This window comes from Aureobasidium melanogenum (genome assembly GCF_000721775.1).
Source record: "Aureobasidium melanogenum CBS 110374 unplaced genomic scaffold scaffold_16, whole genome shotgun sequence".
Classification (NCBI taxonomy): Eukaryota; Fungi; Ascomycota; class Dothideomycetes; order Dothideales; family Saccotheciaceae; genus Aureobasidium; species Aureobasidium melanogenum.
This window is the reverse complement of record NW_024470068.1, coordinates 433,451-451,517: the sequence shown is the minus strand read 5'-3', so window position 1 is coordinate 451,517 and position 18,067 is coordinate 433,451. Positions and strand designations below refer to the sequence as shown.

Sequence of the window (18,067 nt, the reverse complement as noted above, 5' to 3'; positions counted from 1 at the left end):
CAGCTCAACCACCACAACCACAACAACCACCATGGCTCCCTCAAGAGATGTCGAGTCCCAGCAGGGTGAGTCCGCCTTGCTGACCCTCATCATCATTCACTCAAGCTGACCGAACATGCACAGGCTCCATCTTCTCCGTATCGGGGTATGTCGCCTTGCCCGTCCACCGCCGTCTACCACCTACTAATGCCCGTTCTTCAGTCCCGTCATCATCGCCGAGAACATGATCGGTGTCGCCATGTACGAACTCGTACGTACCGCCTTTGCTTGGAACATACAATGCGCAATACTAAGAGGAGCAGGTCAAAGTTGGCAAGGACGGTCTCGTTGGTGAAGTTATCAGAATCGACAATGATAAGGCCACCATCCAGGTCTACGAAGAGACCGGTATGTTCGCATATACACTCAAGCTACGATCAGTCAGCTGATTCAGAACAGCTGGTGTCACTGTTGGTGACCCCGTCTTCAGAACTGGCAAGCCCTTGTCCGTCGAGCTCGGTCCCGGTTTGATGGAGACCATTTACGATGGTATTCAGCGTCCTCTTAAGGGTATCTCGGACGTCTCCAACAGCATCTACATTCCCCGTGGTATCGACGTGCCCGCTCTGGACCGTGAAAGAAAGTGGGACTTCAAGCCTGCTGGCTACAAAGTTGGCGACCACATCACTGGTGGTGACGTTTTCGGTTCCGTTTGGGAAAACTCGCTGCTCAGCGACCACAAGATTCTCCTTCCTCCCAGAGCTCGCGGTACCATCACCCGTATCGCAGAGGCTGGAAGCTACACCGTCGACGAGAAGATTCTCGAGGTTGAGTTCGAGGGCAAGAAGTCCGAGTACAGCATGATGCAGGAGTGGCCCGTCCGTGTCCCTCGTCCTGTTAACGACAAGCTCGGCTCCGACTCGCCCTTCATTGTCGGTCAGCGTGTCCTCGACGCTCTCTTCCCCAGTGTTCAGGGTGGTACTGTCTGTATTCCTGGTGCTTTCGGTTGTGGCAAGACTGTCATTTCTCAGTCTGTCTCCAAGTTCTCCAACTCTGACATTATTGTCTACGTCGGATGTGTACGTTTGACCCCAAATAAGAACACCACGCAACCGAGTTTGGCTGTCAGGCAGAGTCGTGGTGTTTCTTCCGATCATACTTCAGAGACAAGCTAACTCTTCTTGTGTTTAGGGTGAACGTGGTAACGAGATGGCCGAAGTCTTGATGGACTTCCCCGAGCTCACCATCGACGTCGACGGCAAGAAGGAGCCTATCATGAAGCGTACCACTCTTATCGCCAACACCTCCAACATGCCCGTCGCTGCCCGTGAGGCTTCCATCTACACTGGTATCACCGTCGCCGAGTACTTCCGTGACCAGGGTAAGGACGTTGCCATGATGGCTGACTCCTCTTCTCGTTGGGCTGAGGCTCTTCGTGAGATTTCTGGTCGTCTCGGAGAGATGCCTGCTGACCAAGGTTTCCCTGCTTACCTCGGTGCCAAGCTTGCATCTTTCTACGAGCGTGCTGGCCGTGTCACTGCCCTTGGTAGCCCTGACCGCAAGGGCAGTGTTTCCATCGTCGGTGCCGTCTCACCTCCTGGTGGTGATTTCTCAGACCCTGTTACCAGTTCTACCCTCGGTATTGTACAGGTCTTCTGGGGTCTCGACAAGAAGCTTGCTCAGCGTAAGCACTTCCCTTCGATCAACACTTCGCTCTCTTACTCCAAGTACACCACCTCGCTTGAGAAGTTCTACCAAGAAAACAACCCCGAGTTCCCTCGTCTGCGTGACCGCATCAAGGAGCTTTTGACCACTTCCGAGGATCTTGAACAGGTCGTGCAACTGGTCGGAAAGTCTGCTCTTGGTGATGGTGACAAGATCACTCTTGATGTTGCAACCCTTATCAAGGAAGACTTCCTGCAACAAAACGGTTACAGTGATTACGATCAGTTCTGCCCTCTATGGAAGACTTTCTGGATGATGAAGAACATGATGAGCTTCCACGATGAAGCTCAGAAGGCCATCTCCCAAGGCCATGCCTGGAGCAAGGTCAGAGAGACTACTGGTGAGATCCAGAGCGAACTCAGAAGCATGAAGTTCGAGCTTCCGGATGATGGTGAGGAGAAGGTTGTCAAGAAGGTGTGTTATAATCTTTGTCTATTTGAACATTTCGTCATGCTGACATGCAATGCAGTACGAGGACCTTTTGCAGAAGATGAACGAGAAGTTCGCTTCCGTCATGGACGAGTAGAGAAGACAATAGACGATTGTTTTGAGTGTGTTTTTGGGCGTTTAGATGGTCCTTCGAGGCTGTATATAATCTCATATTTTCAGAAGCGTTGTTGTATTGACATCCAAGTGTTTCCCCGCATCCGTGCTGTCCATCACTCCGCATCCGAGGTTCATGGTCATGTTTCCTCAAAACTTATTGAACATCACTCTTTAAACATACCATTTGTCTACATCTTCGGAATTGGCTACAATGTCACAATCCCCACCACTGACCGGCCTACGGGTTCTTGAATTTGCAGGCTTAGCTCCTGGTAATACTCTCAGCATTCGCCTTTATAGTTGACTACACCTTGCTGATGAATGTAATCAATCCACAGGACCATTCGCAGGCCTCTTACTAGCCGACTGGGGCGCCTCTGTCCTACGCATCGACCGCTCAGTCCCAGGCGCCCATACCTCTACCCCACCACCACCGACCTCTGACCTTCTAACCCGACACAAAACCTCTATAGCCGTGGACATCAAATCCCCATCTGGCATTTCTCTAATCCTGTCTTTGATACCGCATGTCGATATTCTGATCGACCCTTTTCGGCCCGGAGTTTTGGAGAAAGCAGGTTTGGGTCCGGAGAATGTGTTGTTAAAGTTGAATCCAAGGCTCATTGTTGCACGAATGACGGGGTTTCGCAGGGATGGAAAGTATAGTTCCATGGCTGGCCACGACATCAATTACCTCGCTGTTTCTGGAGTTCTTTCCCAGCTCGGTCGCAAGGAAGACACTCCCTATCCACCCGCAAACCTGCTCGGAGACTTTGGAGGTGGAGGATTAGTTTGCTTTTTAGGGATTGTGATGGCGGTTTTACAGAGACAGCAGAGTGGGAAGGGACAAGTAGTTGAAGCGAATATGGTAGATGGAGTCGCTTACCTAGGAATCATGCCTAGATTGGCTAGAAAGACACCCATGTGGGATAAAGGCAGAGGAGAAAATCTGTTGGATGGAGGGTGTCCTTATTACGATACTTATGAGTGCAAGGATGGGAGGTATATGGCTGTGTGCGTAATTCCCTCTTCTCCACCCTCCTCTCTTCCCAAGAAAGTTACTGATACCAAAAACAGAGGAGCACTGGAACCCCACTTCTTCACCCACCTCCTCAAAGGCCTAAACATCCCACTCTCTTCCCTCTCAGGCCCTAGAGACAACCGCACCACTTGGCCTGCCCTACGCACCCTCTTCACCCGCACCTTCAAGTCCAAGACTCGCGCAGAATGGGAAAAAATCTTCGATGGAACAGATGCATGTTGCACTCCCGTACTAACACAAGACGAACTGGAGGAAAACGGGTATGATCAACGACCTATAGTGACGCTTAGAGATTCTCCAGGCAAGGCTATTGCAGAGGGGGATGCTGATACGAGACCGGCGTGTGAGGGCCAAGGGATTGGTGTGCAGGGGAATGGGTGGGAGAGTAAAGGGTTAGCGCCAGGTGTTGGTGGTGAAGAGGTGCTGGCGAGATGGATGGGGTGGAGTAGAGGACGGCAGTATGATCTTGTTGATGGAGGACTGGTGCGGTTGGGTGGGGGATCGAAGCTGTAAGATAGTGTTAATAGCAGGCTTTCATACATTCTACATTCAGCATCGGCGACATTCTCTCCGCAATGAAAAGGTCCTCTCGCATGAATAATAGTACGCCTTCGTGGGCATTAATTTTACTGCGGGAATCTTCGCATCTTGAAGGTACTTTGAGTCAGGCTGTCATGTATGGGGAAGAGCGATGTTATTCATTATTCTATTGTACATCAATCGTTTATCGCTCCTTCTTCGTTTCGTGATCTTTCGCTCAATCCCCATTCGTGATCTCTAGCTCTTTCCCCGTTCGTAATCTGTCGTTCCTTCTCATTCGTGATCTCTCGATCCCTCCTAGTTCATCTTGCTGAGAGGGTGAGGGCGCTGAACTGAAGGACTGCCCTGACGACTCTGTGGTTCACGAGTGCCGGCACGAGGGCTGCGTGGAATACTGCTAGCACGAGTTCCAACACGACCACGAGGCTCACGCAGACGGTTGAGCTCCTCACTCATGCGCTGCATGGTACCTTCCCTCTCGCTCAAGTCATGACGCAACTTCTTGATCTCACCACTGTACTTATTGTTGAGAGCGTTGTTGTTTAATTCCTTCAGTCTGGCTTGTTCGCCGGATGCCTTGACTTCGAGTTCAGCAACGCTTGCGGTGAGCTGGTCATTGGCAGCAGCGAGCTTGGTGTTCTCGGTCGAAGCAGTCTGATACTGACTGGTCACATAGCCAAGCTGTGTCTCAGCCATCTGGGCACGCTTTGCCTCTCTGTCTCTTTCGACGGTAGCGGCAAGAGCCTCGGCCTTGATTTTCTCAATCTCAGCAATCTCAGGAACCGTGTGGTTGACCAAGGCGACTCTGGCGGTTTCAAGCTGCTTCTTCAAGTCCAAGACCTCGTCGCGAAGCAAAGTATTCTTGGCTCTAAGGTCGTTGTTTGAAGTGATCAATCTTTCCTCTCTCTGCAAGGCGTCATTGCGCTCCTTCTGAGCCTTGACCATTTCAGCACGCTGCTCTTCATGGTTGTACTGCAATGTCTCCATGGACTTGGTGAGTTCGCGTAGCTGCGCCTGGGCCTGGTGGAGTTCTTGAAGAGTAGCGGCATGCTGTGAGGCAGCCACAGAGTCGCTGACGTGCGAGTTCGACATGGGAAGTGTGCCTGGTGTAATGTGCATATCGGCAGGGTTGATTGTCAAGGGGAGAGACTTGTCAACGCGGACTCTCTTAGCCAAAGGTGCCTCATCGTTGTCCAACTGGCGTTTGTTAGACATGCCGTTGTTGTTGACCATGAGCTCATCTTCTGAGCCAGACTGACTCGAGAGTGCTTCAACCAATTGCAGGTTGGGCAAGCCGTAGAAAGGCCAGTCCGCCTCAGCCGGATTGAGAACCCAAGAGATGATGTCGGATGCCTTGCTCTCGAACTCAGTGTCGGCACCTCTGCTCTGCCAGCCAGCGGCCAGTCTCTCATTAGTGACAGTGCTGATAAGTACGTGAAGGCGCTCTGCTTCGGACAGGTTAGATGGAAGGCAACGCTCTACGTGCTCGATAGAGAGGGGAATGACAAGAGAGATTGTAGGGACAAGTGCGTCTTGAGAGAGCATCTTCTGAGTGCGTGTGATGGTATCGCTAGACATGCTTCCGTCGAGGACAACAACCATGTCAATATCCAACGATGATGGCGTCTCAATGGTCCCGACGCTGGTCAACAAGATGGTTGCTGTTGATTCGTGGTTGATGACGTTGTTCTGGCCGTCAATCACGTTGTACATGATACTAATTCCCTGTAAGAAGTTTTGGAGAATAGCAGCAAGCCTGCCAGGTTCAACAAGCAGTGCAATATGAAGGTTTTGACTCTTAGCCGCATCCAAAAGGCTCTTCAAGAATCTGAACTTTGAACTCATGGTCATGTCCCACTCTGCTTGAAGGGATTGGCTGGTTTGAGAAGCTGAAGACGTGCCCGGATTGTTGAGGTCGAGGTGGTTGACAATGTAGTGAAGTTGAACAACAAAATCGCGAGCCTGTTGAGCAAGATCAGAGTTGGCAGGCCAAACCTTATGCAAGGTGAAATCCTCAATCATGTTCTTGCAAGTTTCGAAGGCACATTTGTAGTGGTCCTTTTGAGACACGCCAAAGTCTAACGAAACCAAGTGCTGGTTGTTGTCAGACTCGGTGTCGACGGAGGCGTCATTCATAGTAAGGTCTTGCGAAAGATAAGGACGCGAAGTCCCAGCATTGATCTGTGGGCCTTGTCCGGGCAAAAGAGTCTCGTAGCGTTCGGAGCGAGAGTATTCTTCGGGTGTCTCTTCGGGAATGATTTCAACTGGAGGAACAGTTGAGGGTGAGCGGGCCTCACGATCACCAACAGCAGGTGACATGAGTCTGGCCGGAACTGCAGATGCAGGCTTGGGTGAGCGCACATCCAGGACTGGTGCAGCCACCCTTGAAGGAGTGGGAGTGCTTGGAGCAGGAGCAGCACCAGCAGTAGAAGCAGCAAGAGCGGCCTTTTCACGAGCGACCCTCTCGGCCTCAGCTCGTTTTTGAGCTTCAAAGTCGGCTGCGACTTTGGCTTTCGATGCTTTCAATTTTTCCACGACAGTCATAGGGGTGCCGTCAGGGTGGTGGGTAGGGCTCATATCGGATGTTGGAGTGTGCACACCGCTGAGCTCAGGATCAGATGTGCTCTTGATGGGCGAAGGAGCAGATGCACCGATTGTGTTGGGAAGATTGGACGGTGGGGATGCAATAGGACTCGATGGTATTGATACCCCCTCAGCAGACTCGTGCTGAATAGGTGGTTGATGAGCAGGTGCTTGGTGAGCAGGCTGGATCTGAGTGTTGAATCCAAGAGAAGAAGTTGCGACTTCCTCAACTGAACTCTGAGCAAATTCAAATGGTGGGATCTGCTGAGTAGGTGGTTGATGTAGTTGAAAGGAAGTCTGCTGAGCGGCTTGTTCCACGTGACTTTGCTGGTTGGTTGGTTGAGTCTGAAGGGACAATGTGTTTTGACCAGACTCCTGATTAGGTGCAGAAGGAGATGAAGGTGCTTCAGATTGCACTTCGTCCTGTGCTTGAGATGTAGCCGACAATTGTTGATGGGTCTCCGATTGCAACTGCGACTGCGATTGAGTTGATTTATCGGCAGCCTCCGTGGGTGGTGCAGATGAAGTAGAGCTTGAGCGCACAGCGCCAAGAGATACTGGCGATGGAGAACGTGTAGAAACGTGCTCAGCAATACCTTGAGCAATGAGACTTGATGCTGCCTCTTCAACGATCTTATTTCTTGTTGATAGTTCAAGTGATGGTTCGCTTTGAGTTGCAGGCGCAGCGACATCCGGCTGTGGGGCATCCTCAGGTTTCTGAAAAGGCAAGTTAGCCGAGCCAATCAAAACGCGTCAAACCGCGTCCACCAACGCGACAAGATCGATTAGATAACATAACAAAATAGTGATGGATACATTGTCATGAATAGGTGAATGGATAGATCTTACCTGTACCATGCTGCTCTCAGGAACAGGCTGTTCGTGGTTGGTCACCTGTTGGGTGGCGTCTGCTTGCTCAACAACAACCTGACTCTCAGTGGAAGCGTCCTCAAAAGTCTCCATCTGGTCGTCCATCTGTTGCTCTCCTGCGATCTGCTCTGAAATGTGCACACTGCTTGCGTCGAGATGACTCTGTGAGTCAGGGATCACAGCATCGGCACCAAAACGACGTGCCAGTGGAATTAGGAGTGTGTGGACGCTTGACGAGCTGTTAACCGTGCTGTTGACAAAGGTAGATCCAGAAGTGGCTCCTGGTTCGTAAGGAGAGTTTTTCGCAGAGAGGCTTGACGCAGCAGCAGCGTCAACCAAGTGCTGAGAGTCGGTAAGCTCCTCGGGACTGATGATACTCTTTTCGGGACGAGGTGGCTCTGGTTGTGTGCCGCTGATAATCTGTGACGAACGGAAATCACTAAATTCTTCGTTGAACACCGGCGATTGCTCTCGTCCAGGCGATGATGGCTGTCGACTAGGCGACTGCTTACGAGCAGATCTCGTCTCACGCTGCAGTTGTGCAGCAGCTGCGTCGTACATCTCACTGTCCTCAATCTCGGCCATGCTAACCTCTTCAGGACGAGATGCAGCAGCCGGAGTCGTGGGCTTTGATGGAGTGTTATCTTGACGAGGCACCTTTCTCGGCCTTCCTCTCTTCTTAGCAGAGGTTGGTTGAGCTCTCTCCCCGACATGTTGTACTTCGTCGTCAGAAAAATCGGTAATCAAGGGTCGCTTGCGATTCACCAGACGTTTGAGGGGGACATCGTCATCATCGTCATCGCTCAAATCAACATTGACAACCTTCGGACGTTTGCGACGTTGTTCTGAAGCGTGGCTTGTCTTCTTCTGAAGAGGACTTGACCTTGATGACCTACCAAGTCTCGCAGACTGCTGGTCTGTGTCTTCACCATTCTCGTCCTGCTCTCGCGCCTTTCGAACGACATCTGGACCTGGTAGCGACTTTCTAGGTCGACCGCGGGGTCGTGGAGGGGGTTTCGAAGGCATTTCTTCATCGCCGTCCTTTCTCGATTGTATGTCCGGGACCTCTTTGCGTGGTCTTCCTGGCTTCCTCTTTGCAACCTTGGGCAGTTTTGCTGAAGGTGGAGTGACTTCAACGGCAGCATTCGACCTCCTCTTTCCAAGATACAGCATGGGGCCTTTTGAACCAGGAGTCATTGTGCGCTTCGCAGGTCGCTGCTCGTCATCATCTTCGATTTCGATGACTTCGTGGGACGAAGAAGGACGGTCTGTACTCTTTCTCTTGCGCTTTCTCTCCTCGTCCGATGCTTTTTGCGTCTTCTTCTCTTCCCATTCCTGAATCGCGGCTTCGGTAACGTTTTGCTTGGGCTCCCAGGTAGGTTCGAACTTTTGGTCGTCGATATCTTCCCAGTCGACCAAATACTGCGTCTTGTTCTCCTTGAGAATACCGCGGATAGAGTAAAAAGGCTCCTCGGCCTGCTCGCTCAGTTGGCGGCTCTTGCGCTTAGAAGAGCCCATGGTGACATGCTCTTCCACTCGAGGGCCGATAGGGAGCTACGGCCGCAATTGTCAGCTTGTCACGGCATACTTTTTTTGTGTAACTCGCGTTGCTTGAGGGTCCTGAGGAGTACGCGACGGGTGTGGGGAAGCTTGGTAAATTGGGTAACGCGTAAAATTGGCAAAGAGAAGTCCGATTGGCGTCGCCGCTTTCCGCATGGGGTATTGTAATGACCCCAAGGTTGAACTGACTTACCTGATATATGTCAAGAGATCGATTCTTGGAGGAGATATCTTTGATCAACTTGGTCAAAGGGGCTTGATTAGGTGCGGAAAGGCACTCAATATCTGCGGAAAGGTAAGTGTCTTGCCTTGAAGATGAGCTTCGGCGGTAACAAGATTACTGCTAGGTCAGAAGGCTTAGGGCTGTCACCAAGCCGAGAAGGGATGAGAGTAGGAAAGAGGAGGATGGCTGACCTTGGGAAGGAGCGATGGATGTTCAGCCTTTCCAAAAGCTGAAGTTCTGAATCAAGGTAATCAAGGTAAGTGGTTTGCTTCGGGTGGCAGTGATGATACAACTGCCGTCGACGGGCTGTAGCGATTACCACACACTGCAGTGTTTGACGAAGGTGAGAGTGATGACAAGGAGGTATGGGAAGACCAACTAACCACGAAAAGATGTGAGACAGACTTATGTTCGTCGAGGAGGATTAGTTGTGTGACGGTCAAACAATGCGTCGGTCTGACGCCTGTGGTGATCAAAAGGCAAAAAAGTCTTCCGCACCGTCAACGCGGCGACAGCGAAAATGAAGGGAGTGTAATGAGCTCAAGAGAAGGAAGAAAACCATTCAGTGTACAGATTGGCTGTCGCGTAGACGTATACCATCAAGAAAAGTAGTGGAAGGAGTCTATGAAGAAAGTGGCCGGGTGACAGGCGCGCCAAAACGACTTGGTAAAAAGTTGGCGCTCCTTCCTCGAAAGTCGGCGGACCCACCTCCCAAAGTCGACAGAGCCATGTGAGGCACCCGAAGCAATGAGCAATATAAGCGAAAATGCTACGGGAACATGCATTCGACGCTACAGATTGGGCAGTGAGGAAGATCACTGCTGGTTCATCGTTCGCGATTTGACACATAGGAACAGCATTCAAAGTAGGAAGGCATAGAGTTATGGTTACAGGTAGAGAATATGAGTCTACATGCATGGGAGAAGACATGAGCAACAAGAGTTGTCAAAATAGAGATGCAAAAGACTCATTATCAAAGAGAATCAAGCATGCATTCATATCAGAACTCATGAAAGAGAAGGCGACCAGCACGTAAATGTAGAGTCTCATGAATAGCAGACGACCAGCATGCACAAGAAAACTGTTTGGAGAGGAACAGCAGTCATTGTTGAAGCACAAGAGAATCATCCACAAAGAAGGATATGATAGTTTCATGAAGAATTCTTGTAATTCATTTTCATTCGTACCAACGTCTTCATCTAAGAAGGCCAAATAGTCTTCGTTCCAACTATCGGAAGGGCCAAAATCTAAGTGTGCCATTCCTCTTCATCGCCATGTAATAGTAGCGTGTGCTGTTTGCCTTTTTCATAACATCATAGGGACAGAGATAACCAGTCACTGTGTCGTGTGACCTGCTTATTTGTTCTCGCCCTTGTCGAACTTCTCCTTTCTCTCGGCCTCACGCTTTCTCTCGTGCTCGCGAACAAGGTCTGGAGGGCTATCTTCGATAAGGTCGCTGGTGTCGTTGAGGCCAGACCACTTGGGTAGACCATCGGGGATGTCCATGACACGCTGGCCGTAGAACATGTGGCATCTGAGTATAACGTTAGAATGATAGTCAAGGACATGAGATGCGAAAAGATTGCATACCTGGGCTTGAAGTTGGCCTTGTCCTCATCGGTCTTGAGGTGGACCAAACTGGGGAACAGCAAGATCATGTTTCTACCCTCGTCCATGATGGGACTGTGGCAGAAGGAGCAGCGAACCTTGCAAGGAAGCTTGTGCTCGATCGACTTCTCGCTAGGGTCGTACCACTCGAGGTCATGGTGTCCGTTAGAGAAGTTGATGTCCTCCTTGTGGAAAATGGCGGCCCATTGGAAAGGTGCAGCTAAGATGTATATTAGTATTGATTTCCAATCTTGAAGAAGCAGAATAACATACCGTGCTGAGTCTGGCAAGTGGTGCAGTGGCACAGCTTGGAGTCAAGAGGTTCCTCTCTGCTCAGTTGGTACTTGACCTTGCCACAGTGGCAGCTGGCCTCGTATCTGGCCTTGAAGTGCTCATTGGGCTCGTGGATCTTATAAGGTGCACGCTTCTGCCAATCCTCAACTGGCTTCTCAGGCTTCTCGCCCTTGGCTTCTTTGGCATCCATGAGTTGCTTTTCGTCCTGGAAGCTGCTCGAAAAACGGATCGACTGTCTAGCGACGGTCGGTGCGATACGCGGGGCTGAAAGGCGGGTGAAGAGGGGTGTAGTTTTTGTGTGATGAGACGCTGTTTGAAAGCCGACTCTTGACAATGTCTTGAGAGAAAAGGAAGTGAAGGGTCTTCCGGACATTAGAGAAATTAGAGAAGTAGACAAAGGGATGCAGAAAACAAACGATAGCTGCGCATGATAAAATGCTGTCGAATTTCACTATGACACGCGATGTACGTGATGTCATTGTCTGTGCTGAAGCTCCATCTCAGATGCATGACAGCTACAATACGACAGAAACGGGTCTTGCTACCAAACTTGTGGGGTTCTCTTATACAGCAATTAATGATTCCCCTTGCTCGATTGTCGTCATGATATTGAGAATGTTGTAGGAATTGACAACAGCGAGCATGCTAAGCGAATACTCGTCACTGCTTGTAAGAAGGGATCTATGATAAGCTATGCGAGAGACTTCCCCACGAAAGTATAACCCTGTAATCGTGCATTAATGGATATGCTGGATAAGGTAATCGCATGCGTTTGCTATCGAATCCTGCCAGAACATAACTGTGGAGATATAGGAACGGCACCGATCGAGGATCAAGATTACTAGTGTCTGATGAATGAGGCTTGAACTACATGCTTCTTTTCAGCCTCCTTTCGATCCATATTATTAACCCTTCAACAGGTTCAGAGCCTCTTTTCGGGGTAGTCCTAGGATGTTTGTCAGGTAGTCCAGCCTGTCGAAAATTGTCAGCATTCAATAGTGCTCACGCGACATCCACTTCCCAAAAAGACAACTTACTTGGCCTCGCCAGCGATCCGGTCACTGTACTTTGCAAACTCCTTTTCCCTTCGGCTCCACGCTGCTAATCGTCGTTGTTCATCGACCTTCTTGATGCGGATCTTCAATCGCGCGCTGACCGGCCGATGATCGCTGACCCTGACTTCCCATCGTCGGTAGTCCTCGCATTTGACCCTGCCTAGACCCCTGTAAAGTACCCTGTCGCACCATGCTGGGGCCCGCTTCTTCTCACTCGTGTCATACTCGTCAGTACCCACGTTGTATTTGTACGTGGGTGCAAATGTGATGGGCAATTCCTGGAACACGCGTAGTCTAAACGCCGGGTTCTTTCTGCGCGAGAGCAGAAGTTGGTCGCGTTCGAGCAGCTTTGCCAAGTTTCTGTCATTGACAGCACGTACGACCGTGTCTCGCGGCATCGCATCAATACGATAGTTCAGGTCTCCATTGAGAATGCAAATCTCATGGTCCAGGATCATGCTGCCGTCGCCCCCACCTACAAAAGTACCAGCCATGTTATTCACAGCTGCTACTGGGAGACACTCAGCCTCAAGGATGGCAGCAACATCGTTGTTACGGTGAAGCGTCTGAGTCTGGCCTGCAGCAAGATGGCAATTCACCAAACAAACTGAACTGTCGTCCAGAATCATACGAATAATCAAAGCACCCTTGAACAACAATCAGAATATGCAAGATTGTGGTGGCAGAGATGACCTACCTTATTTCCGTGCAGACCGCCCATACCACGCTTGACTTCTGCGGTGTGCACTTGCTTGATACGGCCTCGAAGCGAAGTTTTGACAAACACGCAACTGAATAGACCGACCATGCTCGACGTGTGTAGGAGGGCGTAACCTTGATCGGCCGGCATGAAGTCTTCGATACATCTAGTAAGATGATCTCGCCAGGCTCTGTATTGATGCGACATGTGCTCTTGTTCTGTAGGGTCCTTTTTCCTACTCTTGAAGAAGCTCTCTGTCCAAGTTCTTAGTACTTGCTACCTGAGCAGAGTATGATGCAAGTGTACTTACTAGCTGTGACTTTTTTGTTTTCCAGGTCCACCAGTTCTTGGAAGCCGAAAACAAGGATGTCTGGAGGATTCTGCGAGGAAAAGTAGTCCCTGAAGAAGGCTGCGTCTTTTTCACTGCCTTTGAGATGATTGGGTTTGGAAGCGCCAGCATTCCATGTGAGCACTCCTGCAGTAATTTCCTCAAAGGAACAAAACTCATTGTCACTCTGCTGCATCTTGGTCTCAAGCCAGTCCTCACGAAGCATGCCATCCCATATTCTGATGGCATTGTCCAGGCCGAGACTGACCACTTGCAGACGATTGTCCATCTTCCAGATACTCTGCGTGTCTGTAATAATGCTACAGATTGGATTGTCATGAGCCACCCAATCCTTCATGACCCGCCAGGGCGAAGTGGATGTGTCGTAAACAAATATAGTCCCAGCAGTATAACCAGCCCAGAGATAATCTCCAGCTCCTGCTAGAGAGCTGATTTTGTACGGACTGATGCTGAATACACCAACGCATTTGAAATCGCGATGTTGGAAAACAGAAATCTTGCCATCAGCATGACCAAAGTAGACCAGATCTGGCTTGCTAGGTATGACAGCTCCAGCGGTTATATCACCCGCACCCTCCACTGTCAGTGGTTTTTGCAGGACGTTGAAAGCAGCCTCAGTAGGAGCACTTGGTTTAAACACTTTTATCTCTTTGCCTGCAGCAAGCCAAAGGTGACCACCAACGATGACTGAGCACGAGTGGCCGCGAAGAACTCTAAAGGTCGTAGGTACCGTGTTTAGGCTGGGCATACCTGCAGAACCAGGCGACCAAACATTGAGCTTGCCATCATCATCCAAGGACCATAGTTCGGAAGCATGGCGGAAGATTCTGATGATTTCTCGTCGAGGATGGGCGTTAGTCTTGGTGTACACGATCGACTGACTAGGGATGTCGACTTCGTGAATTTCACCAATGTTAGTTCCGAGCCAGAGTCGCCGCCCTTCATTCTCCGCATTTACTGTGGGTGCAAAGGCCAGTGCAGTCACCTTGACATTATCACCATGGGATAGGGTCAAACATGATTCGCCAGTGCGCAGACTCCATACACGCGTAATGTAGCCTGTCGTGCACACCAAATCTCCACAAACTGCAAAAGTGCGTGTATCGTAACCTGTGTGAATCTCCCAAGGCCGAGTCTTGAACCTTGGAGGGCGCCTGTTTGCTTGCGATGCATCCGGAAAGTCTTGAGGGTTACCGCCAGGATAATTGACGGGAGGATCCTCAAAGTCGTCAGCGTGTTGTGTTAACATGGGGGTGGATGGAATGTTCCTGAGATCTTCGCGACGGGTATCAACCGATCGTCGCGGTGCAGGGATAGCAGGAGGTGGTGGCCTGGTATTTGAGGGAGTTGCAGCAGGTGGTGGCTTGCTATTTGAGGGAGTCGCAGCAGGTGTGTGCGAATGCCTCCTGTCAAAACCCTGTGTCAGAGCAGAGCCAGATGTCTGAAGTGGAGGCGGTTGAGTACGGCGCGGTGGTGGCATCATGGTACTGTCCGTATTAGCAGTAGCTGCGCTCGTCCGACGCGGCAGATCGAGAGATTGACGAGCAGGAATTTTGTTGTTGAAGCGGGTAGGACTGGTCCGTCCAGAATGCAGTTCACGCTCGGGTCGAGGAGGCAACACTGGCATATCATCATCGTTAGACCCATCTTGCACCGCAATTGGGGCTCTTTGAGGTATCTTCTGGAGACGAGCTGACACATCGAGACGAGATGAGGAATCGTATGAGCGGCTCAGGGGTTTGGGGGAAGGATTTCGAGGTTGTACTGGAGCAGTTCGTGGGGCCATAACGCCAGCAAAATAGCCATGTGATGCGGATTGATTTCTAGGTTTCGAGTCGAGTGGGATAGAAGGAGCAACTTGCTCGGCGTGCGGAGTACTTTCTGAACTGCTTGGAGGCGTACCGAAAGGAGAGATTTGGTTGTTCCCAGTCTTGGACGGAATCATTGGTGCTAGACTCTCGACGCTCGCCGAGGTAAGACCACCGAGCTTTGGTTTACCAGCACGATTTACAGGTGGAGGACCTCCAAAATTGGGGCTTTTCGGCCTATGGTCGCCATTTGACTGAGGTCTGGTCTCGGGTTGTGTTTCAGAAGATTGAGAGGCCTGCAAGAAAGCCGACATGCGAGCCTCCAGCGCAGGAGTTGTTACTCGACTCGGAGAACGAAAGTGACGGATAGAGCCTGCTGGAGAGGCATTGGCGGAGGCTGGAGTAGACAAGGTCGAAGCAGGAGGAGACTTTTTTGGAGTCGCATTGGTGACACGAACATCAAGCTTTCTGGGCGGTGACGCAGGCGACTGTACGCTGACAGAAGGAGGAGATTGACGAGGAGTCAGAGGGTATGCTGTCGAGACGGGTCGCGGTTTGGGCGGAGGAGGCTTTGCTTTCTTCAATCCTTGAGATGTGTTGTCAGACACGACGTCGGTGATTGGCAGCGACCGTGGAAGGTCGAGGGACCTTCGCACATTGGAAGAGGCGTTGGATTGGAGCGGAGGGCGGTCTGTGTTCAAGTTCTCGAATCGCGAGCGCAGCGACGACACAGGCTTGATGGAGGATTCGTCCGTGGCCTGGTCGTCGTTGGCCATGGCGGCCAGACTTATAGTGGGTCAATCTCGTCGCTGGTAATGCCTTCCGTTGGTGGCAGCAGGTTGTGGTCTGGTCAAGAGTGCGCGGCGTCAACGAGGTGGAACCAACCGCTGCGGGCTCGAGCGGATATGATGGATGCAGGAGGTATGCGCGTCGAGAGATGGACAGAGGAGAAAGGCCAGACAGGTGTCGCAAGATGGCAGGGCGGTAGGGGCAGAGGCTGAGCAGGTCGTGTATGAATATGCCGAGTGTAAGATTGTGGGTTGGCAGGCTTCAATGTCGCAAGGTGGCAGTTCTTTGGGTCATAATTCGAATTGGACGGTATGCGCAGCCACGCGTATGCTTGCCCTTAGCTTCGCGTGCCCTTACCTTTGCTGCCCTGCTCTCCCCGGATTCTGAACGCCTTCCGGAGGCTCGTGCCCTGATTGCCAAAAGCTTATTATATGCCCGACTGACTGCAAAACACCCGACAATTACAATTGTCGCAAATCACCATCTTGTGCTGCCGGCAGCCTCTCCTTCTGTCTCACTCATTCCCGCCCACATTTACCACTTCACCATGTGGTAGGTACAATTCTATGTATAGAGTGACCTCGAGCTAACAAGGCTCAGCAAACACATCCTCAACGCCCAGGTCTCAATCCGCTCTCCCTGCTGCAAGTCCCTCCGCACCACCTCCGCCTTGTCGCAATTCCATCACTAACACGGCGCAACAACAGGCCGCAAATGGTTCGACTGCGCAGAATGCCACGCCGAGTCCGAAACACACAATCTCAAGCCCACCCTCGAAATGGTCTTCGCCTGCAAAAAGTGCAAGAAGGCTTTCCGCAAGGATGTTCAGGAGTTTGAAGAGAGTGACGAGTACTGCCCGCACTGTGACAACCACTTTGTCCTCGAAGCAAAGACGCCACAAGCCAGACTGCAGGTTGAGAGTGAGGATGTTAGAAAGGATGCTCGTTTCGTCAAGGATGACCGTGTGCGCGAGGAAGAGCAGCAGACCATTTGGAACCTGAAAGAGGCCAGTGAGAGACTGGGTTGATCTGCGCATGCTGCATCCCTTCTGCACTTAATCCGGGACCTACACAAAACTTGAAACCCCGCATATACCACCTGGCTCGACCATCGACCTGGAATAGAAGAACGAATTCACGAATCATCAAACATCATTCATGTATTAAATCTTTTCATTGCCTTTGCCTCATCATGCAGCCATGATATCTTGATTTGCCCTGAACGCCAATGCTTATGTCCCCAAATGCAAGTCGTGTCTACTCTGTGGGTGCGTTGCCTCCGTCGCCGGCCGGTCTGCTAGCCAGCACGGCTTCAGTGCCTACCGCAGGACCTGTTGTGCTGCCCTGTGCTCCGGCACCGCCAACCTGACCTCCTGCACGGGGACCTCTTCTTGTGTTTGTCTCTTCCTGCTTTTCACTGTTGATGCTCTCGACGTACTTCTCGATATCCTCGACCTTGAGCATCTCCAAGGGCTTGCCGGGCTCCATGACGGCAATCTCAATGTTCTTTGCACCTGTCTGCACAACCTCGAGCAATGACTTGACGGTAAGCTTAATTGTCTCTTCGCGATCCATTCCGTCCTTGTGGTTTCTCTCGAGGAATTCGCGCACAGTCTTGGATGAGCGGCCGATGGCGTTTGCCTTCCTGTTGTAACTTTGTTAGCAAGAATGCTTGGAGAACGATGGCGGAAGTAGACGAACCATGCAGAGTAGATACCGCTAGGCTCAGTGTAGAAGAGTCTAGCTTCTGTGCTGTTGGGATCGAAGCCGACAATAAGGGTACTGATACCGAAGGGACGGACACCACCAGATTGAGTGTAGCGTTGTTGGACCTGAGCGACGTGCTTTGTGATGTACTCGATGGAAACGGGGTCTTCGACGGTGAGACGGTGACTTTGAGCTTCGAGACGGGCCTTGTCGACAAGGATACGGGCGTCGGCGTTCAGACCGGCGAAGGCGAGACAGACGTGGTTGTCGATGAGACCAATCTTTGAGGGAGTGATGCGAGTATCTTGCAGCTTCATGGCACTGCGCTTCTCGCAGCCCAAAACAACGATCTTGTCACCTTTGACACCGACGGCGCAAGTTCCTGGGAGGCAATCAGTCGAGCGAACATGAGTGAGGAGGATGGAGACGACGACATACCGCGCTTGACGGCTTCGAGAGCATATTCGACCTGGAAGACGTGTCCGTCGGGACTGAAGACTAGATAGACAGTGAGTATTTGGATGTTTAGATGGCGGATGGACTGGCGTCATCGCATACCGGACAGAGCTCGATCGTAACCGCTGGCCATAGTGTGTGTTGTATGTGTGGTGACGGAGTGTTAAGGCAGTGAGGATGGCGAATGAGATAAAGAGGCGTCGGAGGAGATGAGAATCGTTCACACAGCTGTAT

At 51.2% G+C, this 18,067-nt stretch overlaps 7 protein-coding genes across 7 annotated transcripts; 3 read left to right on the top strand and 4 right to left on the bottom strand.

The window, feature by feature from the left end:
• Positions 1 to 31: 31 nt before the first annotated feature.
• M437DRAFT_52370 (vacuolar ATP synthase catalytic subunit A) lies at positions 32 to 2,230 on the top strand (the record flags this gene model as incomplete). The annotated part of the gene is made up of 7 exons (XM_041022340.1): positions 32 to 65; positions 106 to 145; positions 202 to 250; positions 303 to 387; positions 439 to 1,058; positions 1,171 to 2,118; positions 2,174 to 2,230. 7 exons carry the CDS (start codon positions 32 to 34, stop codon positions 2,228 to 2,230), a joined length of 1,833 nt encoding a protein of 610 aa, XP_040878248.1.
• Positions 2,231 to 2,461: 231 nt separating this feature from the next.
• M437DRAFT_52363 (CoA-transferase family III) lies at positions 2,462 to 3,805 on the top strand (the record flags this gene model as incomplete). The annotated part of the gene is made up of 3 exons (XM_041022339.1): positions 2,462 to 2,522; positions 2,589 to 3,264; positions 3,328 to 3,805. The coding sequence occupies 3 exons, from the start codon at positions 2,462 to 2,464 to the stop codon at positions 3,803 to 3,805; spliced, it is 1,215 nt and encodes a 404-aa protein (XP_040878247.1).
• Positions 3,806 to 4,129: 324 nt separating this feature from the next.
• M437DRAFT_52674 (uncharacterized protein) lies at positions 4,130 to 8,803 on the bottom strand (the record flags this gene model as incomplete). The annotated part of the gene is made up of 2 exons (XM_041022397.1): positions 4,130 to 7,132; positions 7,265 to 8,803. The coding sequence occupies 2 exons, from the start codon at positions 8,801 to 8,803 to the stop codon at positions 4,130 to 4,132; spliced, it is 4,542 nt and encodes a 1,513-aa protein (XP_040878246.1).
• A 1,621-nt stretch (positions 8,804 to 10,424) lies between these two features.
• M437DRAFT_76781 (glutathione-dependent formaldehyde-activating, GFA) lies at positions 10,425 to 11,160 on the bottom strand (the record flags this gene model as incomplete). The annotated part of the gene is made up of 3 exons (XM_041026684.1): positions 10,425 to 10,602; positions 10,659 to 10,896; positions 10,950 to 11,160. 3 exons carry the CDS (start codon positions 11,158 to 11,160, stop codon positions 10,425 to 10,427), a joined length of 627 nt encoding a protein of 208 aa, XP_040878245.1.
• A 715-nt stretch (positions 11,161 to 11,875) lies between these two features.
• Positions 11,876 to 15,658, bottom strand: M437DRAFT_52475 (DNase I-like protein; the record flags this gene model as incomplete). Its single annotated transcript, XM_041022363.1, has 5 exons — positions 11,876 to 11,942; positions 12,008 to 12,672; positions 12,723 to 12,979; positions 13,036 to 14,755; positions 14,933 to 15,658. 5 exons carry the CDS (start codon positions 15,656 to 15,658, stop codon positions 11,876 to 11,878), a joined length of 3,435 nt encoding a protein of 1,144 aa, XP_040878244.1.
• Positions 15,659 to 15,935: 277 nt separating this feature from the next.
• M437DRAFT_76779 (uncharacterized protein) lies at positions 15,936 to 16,698 on the top strand (the record flags this gene model as incomplete). The annotated part of the gene is made up of 3 exons (XM_041026683.1): positions 15,936 to 15,940; positions 16,272 to 16,315; positions 16,379 to 16,698. 3 exons carry the CDS (start codon positions 15,936 to 15,938, stop codon positions 16,696 to 16,698), a joined length of 369 nt encoding a protein of 122 aa, XP_040878243.1.
• A 229-nt stretch (positions 16,699 to 16,927) lies between these two features.
• On the bottom strand, positions 16,928 to 17,966 carry M437DRAFT_86112 (N-terminal nucleophile aminohydrolase; the record flags this gene model as incomplete). Its single annotated transcript, XM_041028396.1, has 4 exons — positions 16,928 to 17,315; positions 17,372 to 17,759; positions 17,816 to 17,875; positions 17,936 to 17,966. 4 exons carry the CDS (start codon positions 17,964 to 17,966, stop codon positions 16,928 to 16,930), a joined length of 867 nt encoding a protein of 288 aa, XP_040878242.1.
• Between the last annotated feature and the right edge of the window lie 101 nt (positions 17,967 to 18,067).